Source organism: Wyeomyia smithii, chromosome 2 (assembly GCF_029784165.1).
Source record: "Wyeomyia smithii strain HCP4-BCI-WySm-NY-G18 chromosome 2, ASM2978416v1, whole genome shotgun sequence".
Taxonomy (NCBI): Eukaryota; Metazoa; Arthropoda; class Insecta; order Diptera; family Culicidae; genus Wyeomyia; species Wyeomyia smithii.
In genome coordinates, this window is record NC_073695.1 from 79,638,141 (window position 1) to 79,658,964 (window position 20,824).

At 38.5% G+C, this 20,824-nt stretch overlaps 2 protein-coding genes across 2 annotated transcripts in view; one reads left to right on the plus strand and one right to left on the minus strand.

Moving 5' to 3' along the window:
* Nucleotides 1-2,247: 2,247 nt before the first annotated feature.
* On the plus strand, nt 2,248-3,121 carry LOC129719709 (uncharacterized). Its single transcript, XM_055671104.1, has 3 exons — nt 2,248-2,587; nt 2,649-2,705; nt 2,765-3,121. The coding sequence occupies exons 1-3, from the start codon at nt 2,561-2,563 to the stop codon at nt 3,119-3,121; spliced, it is 441 nt and encodes a 146-aa protein (XP_055527079.1). The 5' UTR covers nt 2,248-2,560.
* A 544-nt stretch (nt 3,122-3,665) lies between these two features.
* The window catches only part of LOC129719710 (ribonuclease 3-like), a 28,145-nt gene continuing 10,986 nt past the window's right edge, over nt 3,666-20,824 (minus strand). Inside the window, 9 exon segments of the mRNA XM_055671105.1 lie at nt 3,666-3,993; nt 3,995-4,688; nt 4,691-4,854; nt 4,856-5,129; nt 5,132-5,212; nt 5,275-5,333; nt 5,424-5,529; nt 5,532-5,719; nt 5,721-5,831. Of these exon segments, the coding sequence (XP_055527080.1) occupies nt 3,666-3,993; nt 3,995-4,688; nt 4,691-4,854; nt 4,856-5,129; nt 5,132-5,212; nt 5,275-5,333; nt 5,424-5,529; nt 5,532-5,719; nt 5,721-5,831 (2,005 nt within the window).

Here is a 20,824-nt window from a genome sequence, read left to right on the forward strand (position 1 = left end):
AAACCATATAAACATCAAAAGAGGATAAGGATAGGTTGGGAGCGAACGCACTATACATTCGCTCCGCAATGGGATGCTTTAGGACGTGTTGGCGAATGTTTAAGCGGACGTTCGCGGCATGTTTCTGTCCGTGCTGGGACAAGAGTTCCGAAAAGTATGGATTTTCCGATTATCCGACGAAACAAATGAGCCAGCCAGCGTTTATCACCTCTGTGCAAGAAGAAATTGCTGATACGTTAGTGAATGGCGGTTGGTCCACGATAGCACTTGCCGGATCGCTTGTGTCGCTGAACGGAACGCCGAGGCCAACAATGTTCGCGCGGTCCCTTGAACACCTATCCATAGAGGAAGTGTCAGCTAACACCACGATGGAGATTACTGACGTACAACGTCCCAGCACCTGGCCAGCATGTAAAGCAAATTCGAAACCTAAACCGTTGTATTTCGATAGGCCAGGGTTGCTGCGACGTACTCGCCGCATGAAAAATCTTTGCGGCGAGCAAGATGAATACGGGTTTTGGCATTTAGTTATGGTTTCCTATTTTATTTGTGTTAGTTTTTTTTATATGCATCAATTGATTGTATTACTTATATTACTTTGTAGTGATTATTGTGTGTGTGTGCTTTGTATGTGTGTGTATTGATATTGTATATGTGTTTATTTGTTGTATCTAGAAAATAAGCAATGTATGAATTATGGATGGTGGATAATGGAAGGATGAAGGATGGATTATATGGATGGATGATGGATGAATAGTTGACTGGCGTCAAGCTAGGTACCAAAAACCAGGTACCAAAAACCGGTTCGCAGTTATACGTGGCGGAAATAAAACTGAAAGAACGCAAAACTACCGCAGCGACATCTATTAAAGACTAGATGAACCTGAACCGGTACACAGACTCGGTGGAGTTACTTAAAAAAAGGTTGTATGAAAAGTGAAAAATACCTTTGATGGCACTATGCTCAATTCGTTCCATATGTCTTGCCCCATCATCATGTGAAATCTTAAGTTTGGCATTAGGGTCTGACTCGAGTTGTGGAACTTTTAAGTTGAACATATCTAACCGGTACACAGACTCGGTGGAGTTACTTAAAAAAAGTTGTATGAAAAGTGAAAAATACCATTGATGGCACTATGCTCAATTCGTTCCATATGTCTTGCCCCATCATCATGTGAAATCTTAAGTTTGGCATTAGGGTCTGACTCGAGTTGTGGAACTTTTAAGTTGAACATATCTAACCGGTACATAGACTCGGTAGAGTTACTTAAAAAAAGTTGTATGAAAAGTGAAAAATACCTTTGATGGCACTATGCTCAATTCGTTCCATATGCCTTGCTCCATCATCATGTGAAATTTTAAGTTTGGCATTAGGGTCTGACTCGAGTTGTGGAACTTTTAAGTTGAACATATCTAACCGGTACACAGACTCGGTGGAGTTACTTAAAAAAAGTTGTATGAAAAGTGAAAAATACCATTGATGGCACTATGCTCAATTCGTTCCATATGTCTTGCCCCATCATCATGTGAAATCTTAAGTTTGGCATTAGGGTCTGACTCGAGTTGTGGAACTTTTAAGTTGAACATATCTAACCGGTACATAGACTCGGTAGAGTTACTTAAAAAAAGTTGTATGAAAAGTGAAAAATACCTTTGATGGCACTATGCTCAATTCGTTCCATATGCCTTGCTCCATCATCATGTGAAATTTTAAGTTTGGCATTAGGGTCTGACTCGAGTTGTGGAACTTTTAAGTTGAACATATCTAACCGGTACACAGACTCGGTAGAGTTACTTAAAAAAAGTTGTATGAAAAGTGAAAAATACCTTTGATGGCACTATGCTCAATTCGTTCCATATGTCTTGCCCCATCATCATGTGAAATCTTAAGTTTGGCATTAGGGTCTGACTCGAGTTGTGGAACTTTTAAGTTGAACATATCTAACCGGTACACAGACTCGGTAGAGTTACTTAAAAAAAGTTGTATGAAAAGTGAAAAATACCATTGATGGCACTATGCTCAATTCGTTCCATATGTCTTGCCCGGTACCGGTACATATACTTGGAATAGTTATTTAAAAAAAGTTATTTGAAAAGTGGCTCCAATTCCATTGCGAACCCACCGTGGTTCCAATATGGCCTTGTTATTTTTTGGTCGTACAAAAATGGCGTCACACAAACATCAAACTTTCATTTGGGTAACCTCTAATTTTTTTCATCAATTTTTGGCTTGCATTAACAGGATAAATTTGATTCAGTGTCTGATGTCTTACTCAAAAAAAGTAATCGTAAATATGCTCAAACTAGGATACAGCCACTTTCAACAAGAATGAGTGATATCTTACTCAGAATACAATAACAAAAAATTAGCGTGTGGCACTTTTGTGCATCGATCCAAAAAATTTTAATATCGTTTCAAAAGTATCGATATTTTTAATACCGGTACAATATCGCCCATTGCCAGCCATTTTTTAACATAAAGGAAAGGAAGTGTCTCAGGCCAAAAAACACAAACTTCAACAACAAGGAAAGGAAGGAAGGATAAAGGAAAGGAAGAAAAATGATACCTAAACAAAGACCTTCCGATGTAAGTATTTTTCAAGATTAATAAAAATTTACAATATTTTTTTTTTTTTATTTATTTACAGGTCTGCAAACGCTGTTTAAGAAGAAATAGGCCGAACCTTTTCATTGAGGATGTGAAGGTAAGTTACATAAAATTATTTTTCCTTCTTGCAAATTAACATTTTTTTTATTTTTTCAGTTTTGTGCTGGGTGCGGAGCTAAATTAAAGATAGAGCATCCGTATGCCCAACGTCGGAGTCCCAAGGTTGGGCATACGGATCTTCCGAACGTTCAGCCCGGCCCCAGCCACCGGTCCATGGCAGAACAGCCCGGCCCCAGCCACCGGTTCATGGAAGAACAGCCCGGCCCCAGCCGACAGTACAACGATCAGCTTCAGCTCCAGCTGATGCAAACGCAGCTGGAGCTGATGAAGCAATTGTGTGAGGCTAAGGCCAAGCCTACTGAAACTCAGGCCAAGCCTGCTGAGGCTCAGGCCAAGCCTGCTGAGGCTCAGGCCAAGCCTGATGAAGAAAACGAAAAAGAAAATAAAGAATGAAAATAATCTATTTTCTTTAATATTTCATAAAAATGAGACTCCGTAACGCTTGACCTAATTGAGTAGAATGGAAGATTTCCCTAATGCTTCTAAAACACAGTTAATTATTCTTCCTCATAAGCCAAGAGTTTCTTTTCTCAAACCCAACCATAACCACGTTATTAAGATGAACGGTGTGGTCTTAAATTGGTCTGATCAAGTTAAATACTTAGGGCTAATTTATGATAAGAATCTTACTTTCAAGGAGCACATTGAGAATATCCAAACAAAGTGCAATAAATATATATAATATTTGTATCCTCTTATCAACAGAAATTCTAGACTTTGTCTCAAGATAAACTGTAAATTTACAAACAAATTTTTAGTTCCCATCTGGACAAGTTCTTGTGCAACCAGGAAGTGGACACTTCAAAGGATTTAGAATAAACTTTTGAAAATGATTTTGAAGCGTCCTCCCTGGTTTAGCACGAACGAGCTACATAGGATCACTATTGTAGAAACATTAGAAAATATGTCAAGCCAAACTATTTTTATTCTACTATATTTATTCAATTCCGCCGGATTCCAGATCCGACGACACATCATCGGTGCCATCAACTTTGAACATTAGTACGGAATTCGCAAAAGTATCTTGCTGCGTCTTAGGCATCTCCCTTTCTTCGGATTTACAGGCGGTACCTCTCACTATGCTGATGTTGAGATCTTCTTCGACAGTCGCTACTGCTGTTTTGTTAAAATCTTCTTCGGACTCAGAAATGGCTTCCAGCTGAAGATCAACTTCGTCCGATAACGATTCATACTGGTCTACTAGACTATCTAAAGATTTTTGAGCAGGGGATTTGGATTTCGGTTGGTCATAACTATCGCTATCACTTCACCTGGTATTGCCTGGGAAATTGAGGAGAATCAGTAGCACGTATCCGTTTCTTTCGCTGAGATTCACTACTTCGTTCATTGTTGTATGAAGACTACGAGGAAGCACCACCTCTTCGGTCTAGTTGATCTTCCGAGCGTTCATCCAGTGACGATGTGCGAACCCTCTGTCGCTACAGACTTTGAGCAAGTACACGCTTTTGATGATCGAGCAGAGGGAATAAATCTTTCGAATTTTTCAATGCTTGTTTAGCGGCATTCATTTCTGCTTGCTGGATGCTGTGCCCATTTGCGCATGACAATCGTTTTGCGCGGAAATAAACGGCAACTGTGTAGACTCGTGTATTTGTTGGTCCGTTGCATTCAATGACTTTGTAGTTCGGTATGTCCGGTTCTCCACCGTCCATTGTTCGCAGGGTTAAACAACATTGTTGCAGCTTCGATTTTAGATCATTCCAGTCTCAATTCATAATATAATCCTGCAACCTGGGAAACAAACAAACGTGGCAAAAGGTTTCGCAGTGTTTCAAATCCTTATCTACATATAAGGCTCATTGAAAAGCTTCCAACAAATCGGCTCGATCTTTGGTTTTCAAGTCCGCTTAGGGATTGGAATAAACCGCATAGAATGTCATACCCAAATCATCGCAAACTACCGCCTGGGTTCTGTTATTCACCAAGGAACTTCTCAACAGTGGTGCCGAAAATGTCGGTATAAATATTCAGAGCATATAAACTGCAGTACGGTATCACCGAGAAATTCCAACCGTTGATTGGACCCCAATGTGAAGTTAGTGAACCCGATCGAACGATCGGTGAATGCCCTAGCAAGCAGCCTGATGTGATTAAACTGAACTCCAATCCTCAAATCGTGTCAGTGTTTTCAACATATCAAAGGATTCAATATGATGACGGTCACCAAGTGGCTCCTGTTCCTGCAACGGATGTGGTGGATAATTGACCCATATAGAGCGCAGGCTGTCGTCCTCCTGGAAGAGAGCGTATGCGAAAACACGATCGGCAGTCTCAATTCCCCCGTCCAGTAACAGTGCACCCATGAGTGCTTCGAAACCATTGGCTAGTGCGTGCCGAAGCTCCAGCTCATGACACAGATCAGAGCCGTGCGCGTATAGCTGAACTCTTCCAAATGCAGCTTTTTCGCCAAAACAGCCAGGTGCTGATTTTGAACTATAGCAGCGCGATGTGTGGCCAAACCGCCTGAAAAAAATCGTTGCCCATGAAGGATGTTTAAATAAAATCTTACTTTACATGATAATTACCTTCTTCGAGATCAGGAAACATATGAAAGAGATGAATGGAGGGGATGAACTCCACCTCCCTAGTAACAATATTGGTTTTATCAAAGTTTTTTAGCGCTAAATGCAGCCAAAACAGCGCTATAAAACTTTGATAAAACCAGTTTTGTTACTTGGGCTCGGCATCACCGAGGAACTCTGGCCGTTCGTTGTGTGTGATGTTACTATCCGTTTTGTACTCCTTCCCGAAGCGCGACATGATATTGATCAAAGTGTTATGTTCCTATCTCCGTATTCTGGCTGTCGAATGCCACAATTGGTAAAACTATTACGTGCATGATCGGGATTGGTGCCGAAATTTTCCTTGTACGAAGGATGCGTCAACGCGAGCTGCAGCGTGTACCGATTAATGAAAGTGTAATCGATGTATTTTTCCAACACATTGAGCGGCCGATGGAAACGAAAATGTCAATACTGGGATTACCATAGCATGCTGTACCATATCACACATAATTCCGGTTCGATAGAATCCCTTAGCGCTCACCGCAATCGTGATATTCCGTTTCATCCTCCCCTGATGTCTGTGTTAGGGAATGTGCCATTGCATATATGATTGGGTTAATTAGCTTTAGGTTTTTGTTTCTGATTTCATATATTAGTTGAAAGAGTGTAATTCTGCGTGATTATGACAAATATTATCTACTATTTAAAAATGGTATTCCGTAACGCTCGATCTTATTGAAATTATTCCCTCCGTCTCTAAGGTGTACTGTAGGCAATCATCATCATTTTGAATCATTCTAAATAAAAAAAATAATAAGCGGTCACATGTAGGTTTTTCTTTTAGGAAAGACATTTGAGGCAAACTTACAGGTATTAAATTAATAACACCTCTTTTTGAAAATTGCGCAAATTGTAATACATGCGATATTTTGACTTTTTATGCTCAATTCGCCTCCTAATCAAAATTAAAAGCGATTACATGTGATTTTTTTTTAATGTTCGTTGTTCCTTCAACATTCGCAAATATTTTATAGCTATATTTTAATAGCTCATTTCACATAACCATGCCCCTTCCCAGTGCAAAAGTTGTTTGGGCGAGCAGTAAATACACAAAGAAAAATTTTTCTGCAATATTTTATGAAGCGATTTTTTTCCAATATCCGCATGGTATGATGCGATCAACCGAAATTTAAAAACATTCTCTCATATAGACCAATATAAAAATTTCAAGTGTTTAATTATGAATTCTTCATTCTCGAGATAAAACCATTATCAGTGAGTTGTCGCGATAACAACATTGCAATATGAAATCTACACCCAAGTATATAATATAAAATACCGCTTGATCGTTTGTTTACATCGTTTACATCATGCAATTGAAGACAAGAACGAACGTGTAACGATCAAACAGATCATCCAAAATTTTCTTTTCTTGGTCTATGATTGTATAATTCTGTCGACCGTGCTTGGAATAGCAATCATATAACGATCAAACAGATCATCCGAAATTTTCTTTCCAACATTCTCTTATATAAACCATATAATTCGTTCTGAATTACTTGGTCTATAATTCAGGCCCGTAGCTACCTTATGGGCTAGGGGAGGGGGGGGGGGGGATGCTGCTGCTGATATAACACTCAAAACTAGACGGCTCACGTGTTGTCAAAATGAGTCAACTTTTGCTGATGCTGAGATCCGCTGCAACTATTGCGCTATCCATAGCCAAGCCCCAGTTGTGGCCGCTATACGCTGCCATTGGTATCCACTGTCCCTGCATCAGCTGACCCAGTCGAGGTCGAATTTTTCGTTTTGACAAGGCTTGACTATTTTCAATAGTACAATAGTGTGAATAATAAAATTACAATTATCTTCTTTTGGGAAGAATCTTAGAAGATTTTCCAATCTATTGCTGCAAAAACGAAGGAAATCCATCAAATACTAATCGATTTATTAGCATTTGAAATTGGACATATTTTCACCGAAAGGTTTTAGATTTTCATTTCACATCCCTATGTAGCCGAACTTCCTGAGAGAAGTATTCTACTTCAAAACATCAGGAAAATTTTTTTGCCCCACCACGCAAGACAGAGTAGCTACGGCACTGCTATAATTCTGTCGACTGTGCTTGGGAAAGCAATTAGAGATCGAAATTTGCGTTTTGACAAGGCTTGACAATTTCCAATAAAACAATAGTTCGAATAATAAAATTATAATTTTCTGCATTTGGGAGCAACGAAAACTAACTGATTATTAACATTTAAAATTAAACATATTCTTAACTTAGCAGAGAGACGTAGCTCTACGTCAGAAAGTATATTTTAGCAATAAGATTACCACGCGGCGCTAGTGTACAAGTGACGTCTGTTTGTGGTTCTAACATTTGCTACTTTTCCAGTGGCGGTTAGATGTCGTTAGCTGTATTTTTATCTACGGTGGGTGAAATTGTGTGTTGGCATGACGGCTGCAACGGTTTGTAGTTTTTTGAATCGGTTCTTTGCACCTAGAACGGTTTTTGGTACCTAGCTTGATGGAAGCGAATAGTTGATGATGTATGACGAGCGACGGAATGAAAAAACCTATCCTTATCCTCTTTTCCTGAGTGTTTGTGTGTGTTTATGTTGAATGTTTGTAGTGAATGTTCTTTTTTATATACACACTTCTTTTGCACAGTGTGTGTATCAAAAAGATGGAATGAAAGTGTGTGTGTATGTTCGTAATGTTTTTTTTTTCATATACACACTTTCTTTATACTGTGTGTTTATGAAAATAAAAGAAATGAATGAAAATGAGTGTATTTGTAGAATGAGGTTGTGTGTTTATGGTGAATGTTTTTATACGCACACCCCCTTTGCAGTGTGTGTATAAAAATAGAATGGAAGAATGTGTGTTTGTTAAATTATTATTGCTTGTTAGTTACCTAAAATATTTGAATTTACTATTTATTTGAAATTCATGTGTAGAATTTCAAGACTAAAGATAGGATATTGTATTTTCTTATTTCTAGGTAATGCTAAGATATAAGAAAATACAATTTAGTAGGTAGAGATGACGACAGTCTTGATTTGAAGAGTAGAAATAAAGAAATTAAGAGTTGAAATTTTAATATTTATTAGGTAAACTAAAAAATTCGAAATACAAAATTAGTAGTTTCAAATTATAAGTATGAGATTAGTAATGAGATTAGAGGATTAGAAATCAGACATAGAAAATAAAAATATTAGAAATTGAAAGTAGGATAAAGGATATATAAGATTAGAAATCCGAGATTATGGATTAGGAAAGGAAGAGATTATAACTAAGAAATTAGAAATAGGTTCGAATTTTGAAATGGAAAATATAACTCTGAAATAAGAAATCGAAAATTCGAAATATTGAATATGAAATTAAAATTGAAAATTTAGGAATCAGTAATTAGGAATCGAAACTAGAAATTAGACTAGAATTTGAAATTTTTGGGTTGCAAATGGGTCCGCCTCCACGTGGTGCAACCTGGGTAATGCTAAATGGACTCAATAAATTTGTTATAATGAAACGATAAAAAAAATAAAAAAAACTAAGCGAATATATATGTTTAAACAGAACTATAAAAAAATAAATTGATAGCAGATAAAAATTTCAAAAAAGTGACTTACAATCCAATTAATTTATTACAATTGTTATTGAAAATTGAATATTTTTTTCAGATATTTTCAACAAATACAATTAAAAACATTGGAGTTCAATGTGCACCTATCTGAACTTAATAACCCGGAAGCCCCCTTTGACCATGGCTAACCAGAAACCATATGAGGTAATACCCTGATCGGCATTGGAACTGTGCCATCTGCGCGAGGTATTTTTAGTCCTCTGGCACTGGCGCATGTGGGTACTAGGAGGGCTAAATAAACTGTACATAATACGATAAATCAAATTAATCTAATATTGTTAATTGTAATTGCTGTAATTGTCGCAAATAAGTATGGTTATGAATATGTACTGTAAGATCTGTAGCTGTTCCTGGACGTGGATTGTGGCTCATCCGAATGTTGATCATTTGATGGAAGAAAAAAGGTATAGATGCGATAACACCAAACGGAACAATAGGCAGAACCAGAGATGGTGGGTTGGTACTGAAAACGTTGATAAACCGCAAGCGGATAAATTAATGCGTGAAAAGATTTTCGGGGCCAGAGAAGTTATCAGAAAAAAGTAGATCAGTGACCCAACCTTTACCAACAGTCACAATATAATTTAATGAATACTATAACAGAAACAGTAGCTGAAGCTAACACTAGCAAGGCTAACCATCATGGCAGAATCACATTTCTACTATCGACAACTTTACGTCAACTTGTGAAATATAGACAAAAATTAAAAAATATCCGAAAACAAAATTTGGGAAAATTTTTAACTAGTAAACTCACCCCAGCAAATATTAAAGAGCTCGCAGCCAGTCTCGTCCAGTCTTAGAACATTTTGCATTGTTTTACAATCACAGAAAAAGTTATAGACAAAAAACTAATTTTAAGTAGGGGTGTACAACGAAAAACTATTTTGCCGTGTCAAAAGTACAGATAGGACACCGCAGTATCCAGCAATTGTTTTTCTTTTTAATTTTTCCACAACTTTGCTGAAGGAAGCAATCTGGTACACTAAGGTCGCTTTTTACGCGGATTCCGGAATTTACGCGGATTTTTTTACGCGAATTCCGGAATTTACGCGTTTTTTTACGCGGTCATTATTTACGCGGCACGTATCCCCATATTTTTTTATCTAACTGTAAGGTGAATTGATCGAAAAACCGAAAACGCCAAAATAAGGCATTGTTCCATGAAACAATTTTGCTGAAGACATTGCATACATGAAATCAATTCTTCACAGTCAAATCTAAAGCGATCACGATTTTTCGAATTCAGACCACTGTGCACTGTGTGATTTTCAAATAAATCTTTTCACCAATTGCTAATGTCTTGAAATATAATACTTGGAATGTGTAGAAACTTTTTTTGAAGATATTTCATAAAATGGAGGCTAAAAACGTGATTTTCGCTACCCATAGAGAAATAATCAATCTCATTTTATTCTACGTTTGATGCTAGTTACAGAACCTAAAAAATTGCATCAAAACCTGAGAAAATATTCATGAAGTGAAAAAAACTTGAACTGGCTGCGACCTATGAGCTGGCTGCCAACAATGAGAAAAAACAGCTGTAGATATATACCCTAAAAAAAGAAATAAAATATCAACATCTTATAGTCATACAAGGCGAACAGGCGTTATTAACGATTATCTATTTCAATCCGATGAATCCGTTAATTCCTACGGAAACAAGTAAGCAGCGGAGGACATACCAGGAGAGAGAACCACGGGACCAAAATCAAACGATAAATCGGATTCAGCAAATGAGGAAATCCTGTTCAAAGTTTTCACTGCAAGTAGCGAAAAATATCTCACTTTTGCAGGGATCAAGAAATTTTTCGGAATCACAAAAATTGAAAAGTTTCGTTTTTAAAATAATAACGAGTTTCGCGAGAGAATCAAAGAAGCGTGAATTCGATGAGAACAAGCTTCAAGTAAATTCCCCGGCAGTGGAGCTCCGTAGCCGCAAGGTTACAGAGTCCGCCTTGGTAAGCGGCTGGTCGTGGGTTTGAATCTTAATAAAATCAGGCCATTTGGTTGCTTAAGGACTTTTTAGCTTGGGTTTATTCTCAGGCTTCCTACCAATTACCTTTCCTTCAATCTGAATTCTGCAGAATACCTCTGTCGACTCTCATTCTAACAAAAATAAGTCCCTGTTATTATAAAACTGGTTTGAGTAACGCATAAAAGTTCTCTCCAGGGAATTGTAATTAGGCGATATTGTTAGGATGGACAGAGGCTCGGTATAGTAGAGTAGTAAGCTTGAAACGGAAAGGTAAAATTACACGTAGGGTGTGCCGAAGTAGTCCCACACCCTAGTTCTATTGTCGCTTCTCTACAAAATTTAGCGAATTAGCGATTAGCGTTTCGAATGCCAAAATTGAGAATGAAGCAAAAATTAAGACGAAGAAAACCCCTGACTAACTAGTCCCACACCCTATATGAATAATAAGCGTATCACTTACTTATAGTGATCCTGCCAATAATATGAAGTACGGAGTACAGAAAACACCTGGGCAATATCACACTAGATCTAATCTCTGGTCACAGTGATGAGTCCACACAGGAAAAAAAATTCCCCGACAATCCAGAACCATCTGCTTCATTAAAGAAATTCCGAAATAAACTTGAACGAATGAAGTCCAATATCGAGACTGAATATGAAGAGGTTGCGCAGACAGAATCAATATTCTTAAACAAACCAAAACTGGTAGACACCAGCAATAAGAAAGAGACCGCCAAAGAGGTGAACATTCCAGAAAAACTTAAAACTTACGGTTGTCTATCACCTTCAGAAAAATTGCAACCTAAAATTCTAAGTCTTGGTTGGAGTTTTGCGAAAAGGGGTCTTATGATAGATCAGTTCTGCGGATAAATGTGAATATTCACGTAAAAACGCATTTTTCACTTAATATTTGGTACACCAGTATTAAAGTACTGGCACGACGTGATGAGATGTAGAGTAAACTCTGCTGTTTTTACGAAAACGCCGTCAGTGTACATCCTTACCGAATAACGTCAACTCACCATTCATTTAAAAATATTTGTAGGTTTACGTGCACGTATATGGACAAACCGGCGCGACAGTTCTAAGCGGCCGTGATGATGATCGTCATCTATGGAAACGTAAATACTAAAGGCAGGACGACACAGAGCTTGATAAACGTCTCAGGAAAAAACAGACCCAACATGGCATCACGCTGCTTAAACTGATATGAACTTAAACTGGTATGATTAAACAGATGAAAATATCATCACAACTATCTGAAAGCTCCGAGCAATGCAGGTCAACATTTTGAAGAGTCCGACATCCTGCAACTTCATGTGTTCAACTTAAAATTTGTAACAGACTTACCTTCAGTTTGCAATCTTAAAACGATTCCGAGTATTGCTATTTTAACTTATCCCAATGATTGTACTTTCCGTAAGAGATTAATCCATTCACTTAGAATACATCTCAGTGAAATTTCGATCCAATCAACGTCAACAATCCAAGAACTTTTGCTGTATAGCAATATGCTTTGCTTAGACAGGTATTGGATTCTTGGATAGCTTTTTGCACTACACTCTGTGGAACGAATAATAAGACTATTAGGCGAACCCATATTAAAAATAATGTGCTAATCTTACATTCATTAGATTAGAAAAAAAATATGGGTCCATGCATTTTGTCATGCATTTGTATTTGTATTTGTGTTTGTGAGGTATAGAAGGGGGCCAAGGGCCGGGTCACTGGTGTTATGAGGCACCATTCATGCTATACCAGTGATAAGAGGATTGGCATCACAGCCTCAGTAACCAGCTGGTCAATTAAATTCTGTGTAATTAAGTAGAATAACCCTGGGCAAGTTTCAAAAATACTGTCTTGTAAGGGTAGCATCTTGGCAAGACCCCTGAGTTATAACTAGTCAATTAACTGCCGAAGGATGAGGAAAGGCAAGGATCTCTGAAGGTTAATAAGTGTGTGTAAGTGTTAGTGCGTGTGTGTGTAAATGTATATGCATCTGTTTGTTTGTTGAGTTTACTATGCTGAAAAATAATGATGATAATAATAAAAACAATGATAATACCAACAATATTTGTAACAACCATAATAATAACAATAATAAAAATAAAAACAGAACCTAATAACAACATATGCTAATCAATAAACAAAAACAAACATGATAAAATAATACTTAACTTTGAAAACGAAGAACTGTGGTTGCTTGATCAAATTTCGCTGTGTTGGTGAATTCAACACATATCTAGACATCTAAACTCGAAGTTTTATTATGAAACTCGAAATCAAATCGTGAAAGTTATTAAAAAAAAACGAAAAGGGAAAGAGAAAAAAATGTATATATATATACGATGTAGTCTATAAAGAAACCACGTACACGTTTACTAAATAATACTACATACAACAATACAACTTGAAATGGAACTAACAGTAAAAAGTGAAGAATTTAAGTTCACGTTTAACTACAGTCCATCCATGAATGCATAAGAGTTACACTGCCAGAAAAAAATAAAAGCATTAATTCATTCTATCTAATAAGTAACGAAGTATCATGTGGGACTGCAATGCATTCATGGATATAGACCAGAAAAGAGCTTGCATTAAGTGGTCTGGTCCACGTGTGAGAAAAATTCTTTAGTGTTACTTGATATTGTTAAGAAACTTTCTCACATAGGAGATTGCCGAGATCAGAGAAGGAAAGACTACAACATAGGTATCTGACTCTCAGCATCTCCCTTAGCTCCCATCCGCCACCCGGGAGCACGCGCCCTTGGGCTGTCAAAACTCTCATACAATAGTTTTGTGGCTCCATCTTAGGATTCCGTAAAGCTATAAGAACCCGAGATAGGAGCTCAACCACCAAGCCCAGGGAGGTCCATGCATTTTGTCATGCGTAATATAATAGGTCTGCAAAACTAACGTTTGAATATTGTCCCACTCAACCGAACAAATCATTCTTTTTCATTACGTTTCGCCAATAGAAGTTTGTTTGCAGCATTCGGAATCCGCTGATCCATAAAGATTGCTAGCAATCTTACGACGCTCTCGACGTCTATTTTTCAAGAGTTGTACTTATCTGCATCTAAAAAGTTTTTTTGAAAGCAAGATTCGAGCAGATTAAAGGTCAAAAGTCATTTGATGATGAATACAAAAAAGGTTGCTTACTCTAAAATACGGTCGAAGTAGTTTTTCATATCTGGTCCTGTGGGCGCACATTTTTTTTGCAACAGGGAATTTGCTATGTACCGTTTAGATCAGTGAGACACATCCTAGGAACTGGTAAGATTTGAGTTGCGAACTGTTGAGGAATAGTCAAATCGTTGATCCGCGAGTTTTCGGAAAATCTCAACAGTAAAAGTTTCGTGTCCATGTGCTCCATACTGCTATCTTCGTTTTTTAGAATTACTTAGCTGTTGCTGCGGTTTTCGGTAAAGCTGGTTTCAAACAAGCGATATTTTCTTTCTATCTGCCCGTTAACAGTTAAGCGTCGACTGTAACATGGACTAGCAGTGCTAGACGAAGGAGCAGTAACTCGCTTGTTGCGGTTGCATTCCGAAAATTAAGCGATCAAACAGTAAAGGCTTGTCGGTAGCCGTTCTACGCAATCCACGGTTAATTAGCACTTGGATAACGGTTTTGGTCATTACTTCGTTCACGACACTAGCCAGAGACAGGAGCTTGACGTATTTAAAAATTTTCTCCAACTGCTGCTACATCCAGCTAGCAAGCACTTTAGTTTTGAGGACATGAGCCTAGCTTCATATAGGATTTCTGGTATTTGGGCAAATAGGATTTGCCCCAGATTGTGAGTCCTTTCTCGGACTACGTGTCTAAGCCAGTGATAATAGTTGGCTATCTTGTTTGCTTCCAATGTCTCGGAATCTTTGAGAGAGTTTGTCCGTTCGACGACAGATGACTGGATTTGCTTATCAAATCACTTTAGTCGGCTGGAAATGGTCTTTTCAGTTGCTGGAAAAGCCTTGCCTGAAACTAGCGTGAAATGAGCGACAGTTTTTCTCAGCGACACATTTATCCGACCCCAGCGCACGGGTGGCGTAGCGGCCAGTGTTGGAACTAATTAAAACTGGATATTATTTTATAAACTAATTAAATAAATTAGATTTTCAATATATTACGTGTTTATTTACTGTTTTAAAAGAAAGCCAATAGAATAAGGAATGAAATATTACTTTAAGCGAATTCCCAAATAGGCAAATCAACGAGAAATTCAAGTATGAGATAACCAGATCTAAGAAGCAGAAAATAAAGGTTCATTGCAAGGAACACTAAAAATACCTATCACCGAACCATGTTAGAAAGTTAGCAGGCATGCCAAGCTACCATCTGACAAAATCTTACGGTTAGCTTCAGGGTCTGACGGAAGTTATGGGGCAAAAGGTGTGAATTTTGTCCAAGTTACAGCGGAAATGCTCTTGGTGATGTATGAAACATGAAAAATACCTATCACCGAACCATGTTAGAAAGTTAGCAGGCATGCCAAGCTACCATCTGACAAAATCTTACGGTTAGCTTCAGGGTCTGACGGAAGTTATGGGGCAAAAGGTGTGAATTTTGTCCAAGGTACAGCGGAAATGCTCTTGGTGATATATGAAACATGAAAAATACCTATCACCAAACCATGTTAGAAAGTTAGCAAGCATGCCAAGCTACCATCTGACAAAATCTTACGGTTAGCTTCAGGGTATGACGGAAGTTATGGGGCAAAAGGTGTGAATTTTGTCCAAGTTACAGCGGAAATGCTCTTGGTGATGTATGAAACATGAAAAATACCTATCACCAAACCATGTTAAAAAGTTAGCAGGCATGCCAAGCTACCATTTGACAAAATCTTACGGTTAGCTACAGGGTTTGACGGAAGTTATGGGGCAAAAGGTGTGAATTTTGTCCAAGGTACAGCGGAAATGCTCTTGGTGATATATGAAACATGAAAAATACCTATCACCAAACCATGTTAGAAAGTTAGCAGGCATGCCAAGCTACCATCTGACAAAATCTTACGGTTAGCTTCAGGGTATGACGGAAGTTATGGGGCAAAAGGTGTGAATTTTGTCCAAGTTACAGCGGAAATGCTCTTGGTGATGTATGAAACATGAAAAATACCTATCACCAAACCATGTTAAAAAGTTAGCAGGCATGCCAAGCTACCATCTGACAAAATCTTACGGTTAGCTTCAGGGTCTGACGGAAGTTATGGGGCAAAAGGTGTGAATTTTGTCCAAGGTACAGCGGAAATGCTCTTGGTGATATATGAAACATGAAAAATACCTATCACCAAACCATGTTAGAAAGTTAGCAGGCATGCCAAGCTACCATCTGACAAAATCTTACGGTTAGCTTCAGGGTATGACGGAAGTTATGGGGCAAAAGGTGTGAATTTTGTCCAAGTTACAGCGGAAATGCTCTTGGTGATGTATGAAACATGAAAAATACCTATCATCGAACCATGTTAGAAAGTTAGCAGGCATGCCAAGCTACCATCTGACAAAATCTTACGGTTAGCTTCAGGGTCTGACGGAAGTTATGGGGCAAAAGGTGTGAATTTTGTCAGAGGCACAGCGGAAATGCTCTTGGTGATGTATGAAACATGAAAAATACCTATCACCGAAACATGTTAGAAAGTTAGCAGGCATGCCAAGCTACCATCTGACAAAATCCTACGGTTAGCATCAGGGTCTGACGGAAGTTATAGGGCAAAAGGTGTGAATTTTGTCAAAGGTACAGCGGAAATGCTCTTGGTGATGTATGAAACATGAAAAATACCTATCACCGAACCATGTTAGAAAGATAGCAAGCATGCCAAGCTACCATCTGACAAAATCTTACGGTTAGCTTCAGGGTTTGACGGAAGTTATGGGGCAAAAGGTGTGAATTTTGTCCAAGTTACAGCGGAAATGCTCTTGGTGATGTATGAAACATGAAAAATACCTATCACCGAACCATGTTAGAAAGTTAGCAGGCATGCCAAGCTACCATCTGACAAAATCTTACGGTTAGCTTCAGGGTCTGACGGAAGTTATGGGGCAAAAGGTGTGAATTTTGTCCAAGGTACAGCGGAAATGCTCTTGGTGATATATGAAACATGAAAAATACCTATCACCAAACCATGTTAGAAAGTTAGCAAGCATGCCAAGCTACCATCTGACAAAATCTTACGGTTAGCTTCAGGGTATGACGGAAGTTATGGGGCAAAAGGTGTGAATTTTGTCCAAGTTACAGCGGAAATGCTCTTGGTGATGTATGAAACATGAAAAATACCTATCACCGAACCATGTTAGAAAGTTAGCAGGCATGCCAAGCTACCATCTGACAAAATCTTACGGTTAGCTTCAGGGTCTGACGGAAGTTATGGGGCAAAAGGTGTGAATTTTGTCCAAGGTACAGCGGAAATGCTCTTGGTGATATATGAAACATGAAAAATACCTATCACCAAACCATGTTAGAAAGTTAGCAAGCATGCCAAGCTACCATCTGACAAAATCTTACGGTTAGCTTCAGGGTATGACGGAAGTTATGGGGCAAAAGGTGTGAATTTTGTCCAAGTTACAGCGGAAATGCTCTTGGTGATGTATGAAACATGAAAAATACCTATCACCGAACCATGTTAGAAAGTTAGCAGGCATGCCAAGCTACCATCTGACAAAATCTTACGGTTAGATTCAGGGTTTGACGGAAGTTATAGGGCAAAAGGTGTTAATTATGTTCAAGGTACAGCGGAAATGCTCTTGGTGATGTATGAAACATGAAAAATACCTATCACCGAACCATGTTAGAAAGTTAGCAGGCATGCCAAGCTACCATCTGACAAAATCTTACGGTTAGCTTCAGGGTTTGACGGAAGTTATGGGGCAAAAGGTGTGAATTATGTCCAAGGTACAGCGGAAATGCTCTTGGTGATGTATGAAACATGAAAAATACCTATCACCGAACCATGTTAGAAAGTTAGCAGGCATGCCAAGCTACCATCTGACAAAATCTTACGGTTAGCTTCAGGGTCTGACGGAAGTTATGGGGCAAAAGGTGTGAATTTTGTCCAAGTTACAGCGGAAATGCTCTTGGTGATGTATGAAACATGAAAAACACCGAACCATGTTAAAAAGTTAGCAGGCATGCCAAGCTACCATCTGACAAAATCTTACGGTTAGCTTCAGGGTTTGACGGAAGTTATGGGGCAAAAGGTGTGAATTTTGTCCAAGGTACAGCGGAAATGCTCTTGGTGATGTATGAAACATGAAAAATACCTATCACCGAACCATGTTAGACAGTTAGCAGGCATGCCAAGCTACCATCTGACAAAATCTTACGGTTGGCTTCAGGGTCTGACGGAAGTTATGGGGCAAAAGGTGTGAATTTTGTCCAAGTTACAGCGGAAATGCTCTTGGTGATGTATGAAACATGAAAAATACCTATCACCAAACCATGTTAAAAAGTTAGCAGGCATGCCAAGCTACCATCTGACAAAATCTTACGGTTAGCTTCAGGGTCTGACGGAAGTTATGGGGCAAAAGGTGTGAATTTTGTCCAAGTTACAGCGGAAATGCTCTTGGTGATGTATGAAACATGAAAAATACCTATCACCGAACCATGTTAGAAAATTAGCAGGCATGCCAAGCTACCATCTGACAAAATCTTACGGTTAGATTCAGGGTTTGACGGAAGTTATAGGGCAAAAGGTGTTAATTTTGTCCAAGTTACAGCGGAAATGCTCTTGGTGATGTATGAAACATGAAAAATACCTATCATCGAACCATGTTAGAAAGTTAGCAGGCATGCCAAGCTACCATCTGACAAAATCTTACGGTTAGCTGCAGGGTCTGACGGAAGTTATAGGGCAAAAGGTGTGAATTTTGTCAAAGGTACAGCGGAAATGCTCTTGGTGATGTATGAAACATGAAAAATACCTATCACCGAACCATGTTAGAAAGTTAGCAGGCATACCAAGCTACCATCTGATTTGCTATACAGCGCATTACTTCCGACGTTAGGTATAATGTACGGTTTGAGAGAAAAATCGAATGTCGCTAGTCGACAACTCCAATTTTTAACTTAATGCATAATATATAGGTATCAAGCACTGACCATTGCTGTAGTGGTTTCTTATTAACCTACCAAGGTAGCAGTCATGATAGAGTGTCTTTGTCTATATAATAAAATATTTCTGTCAAGCGTTTCGATATCGCTAGTATCGATACCCATCACCCATGACTGCGAAATCGTGTGCGAGATTCGATCGTGATAATGTGATCGTCGATGTGATAATCGTGTATTTCGGGGTAGTCCAATTTGGCGTAAAAGTCGCAATAAGTAATGTCAAAAATATATATGTTCCACTGATTTTTTTAAACTCAATCAGCAGAACTCTTTTTTTCCTTGTTTATAGCTAAGTCCATAAAGCGAGCAGAACTCTTGAAAAAATTGATTTCGAGTTTTAACAACTGTGAATGATTTAAAGACAAACCCTACCTTTAAGAAATCATGAAACAGGGATGCCAGGTCATTTTTCAAATGTCTTCGAACTCCAGAAAAATTTCTCCACACATGAGAAATCTGTAAACACGGTCTCCATTGAAAGTTAGCAAAATCCCAGTGAACACATTCAGTCGGGTGCGGTTAATCAACCGACTATTGAGCCTAAAACATGCTAAACGCCAACGCGAGTGATCGGGCGAGATTCTTGATGTAGGTTAATGAACAACCGTAAGTAGAGCTGTTCATTAACCTACGGCAAGAATCTCGGCCGATTTCTTGCGTTGGCATTCAGCATGTTTCAGGCCTTAGGCCTTCTTTACACCAGTGCCTATGTGTTTGTAGAGTCGCCAAAGAGAAAATCTATCGTTTCGGCAACACAGTTTTTGTGCCGTTTGTTGCCAAGAACTATACAGTTCTGTTTTTCACCATGCATAAGCGAATATCATTTGTTGATATTCTTCACAAGGTACACAGTTTTGGAAGATTACACAGGTGATGCTTTGTTAAATTTAACTGAACCAGAGTGCACAGGTTTAATGTTGGATTGAAATGTGTAGTTAAAACTTCGGAAAAACACATATTCTTTATCACGCTTAATTTCAACACTTTTCATCCCCTCCCAACATTATCACTTTGTTTATTTACATTGCTTGATTGGTACCCTCGTTTGACACTGATTTGGTTCCTTTGGTTTCATCTTTGCGCGACTCTATATTATAAACATAGACTCTGCTTTACACGAGCTCTAATACCCCGTTCACACTACACCGCATATCACCTGATATTAGGCGATTCGTGCTATTGAGGCCATATCACCATCCATATTACCTGATATCCCATACAATCGAGTTGTCAACGGATATCACCTCGGCTACATGCTATCGCGGATATCAGTTTCGAAAACCAATAATAACCACAATTCAAGCAGTTGGCAACACGGCCAAGACTTTGGCGCAACTCTACAAATTTCGAACTTTGCGTTGCACGCGAGAAAAAAGGAAGGAAATATTTTTGCTATTTTCATCCCGCACATGTTGACAATTGCATATGAGAGTTCGCGTTGGTGCGAGCCAACTCGCTGACATCTCTTCCCTAATCCCATTGCTCTTGTTGTCTTGTTTTAGCTTTGACCTGTTTTTGTTTTCTTCTCTTTTCAATTACCAAAGCAAATGTCAAATCATATCAGCACACTCTAATGTGAACGCTCGAGGTGATATCCGATATCATCTGGCGATATCAGGTGATATCCCTTGTAGTTTGAACAAGACATAAGGTCTTCTAAATTAAGGCATGTCTTCACACTTGGCATCCCTGTCGTAACACGTGAACCAGGGTTATATTTCCACAGGCCAGCAGCATTAATGTCATTTTGTGCTCTACCATGGTTATATTTTCCAGCAGCAGAAGTGTCACTTTGTGCACTACTTGCCAGTTAGTGAAAATTTTAAAAAGTCTAATTTTCG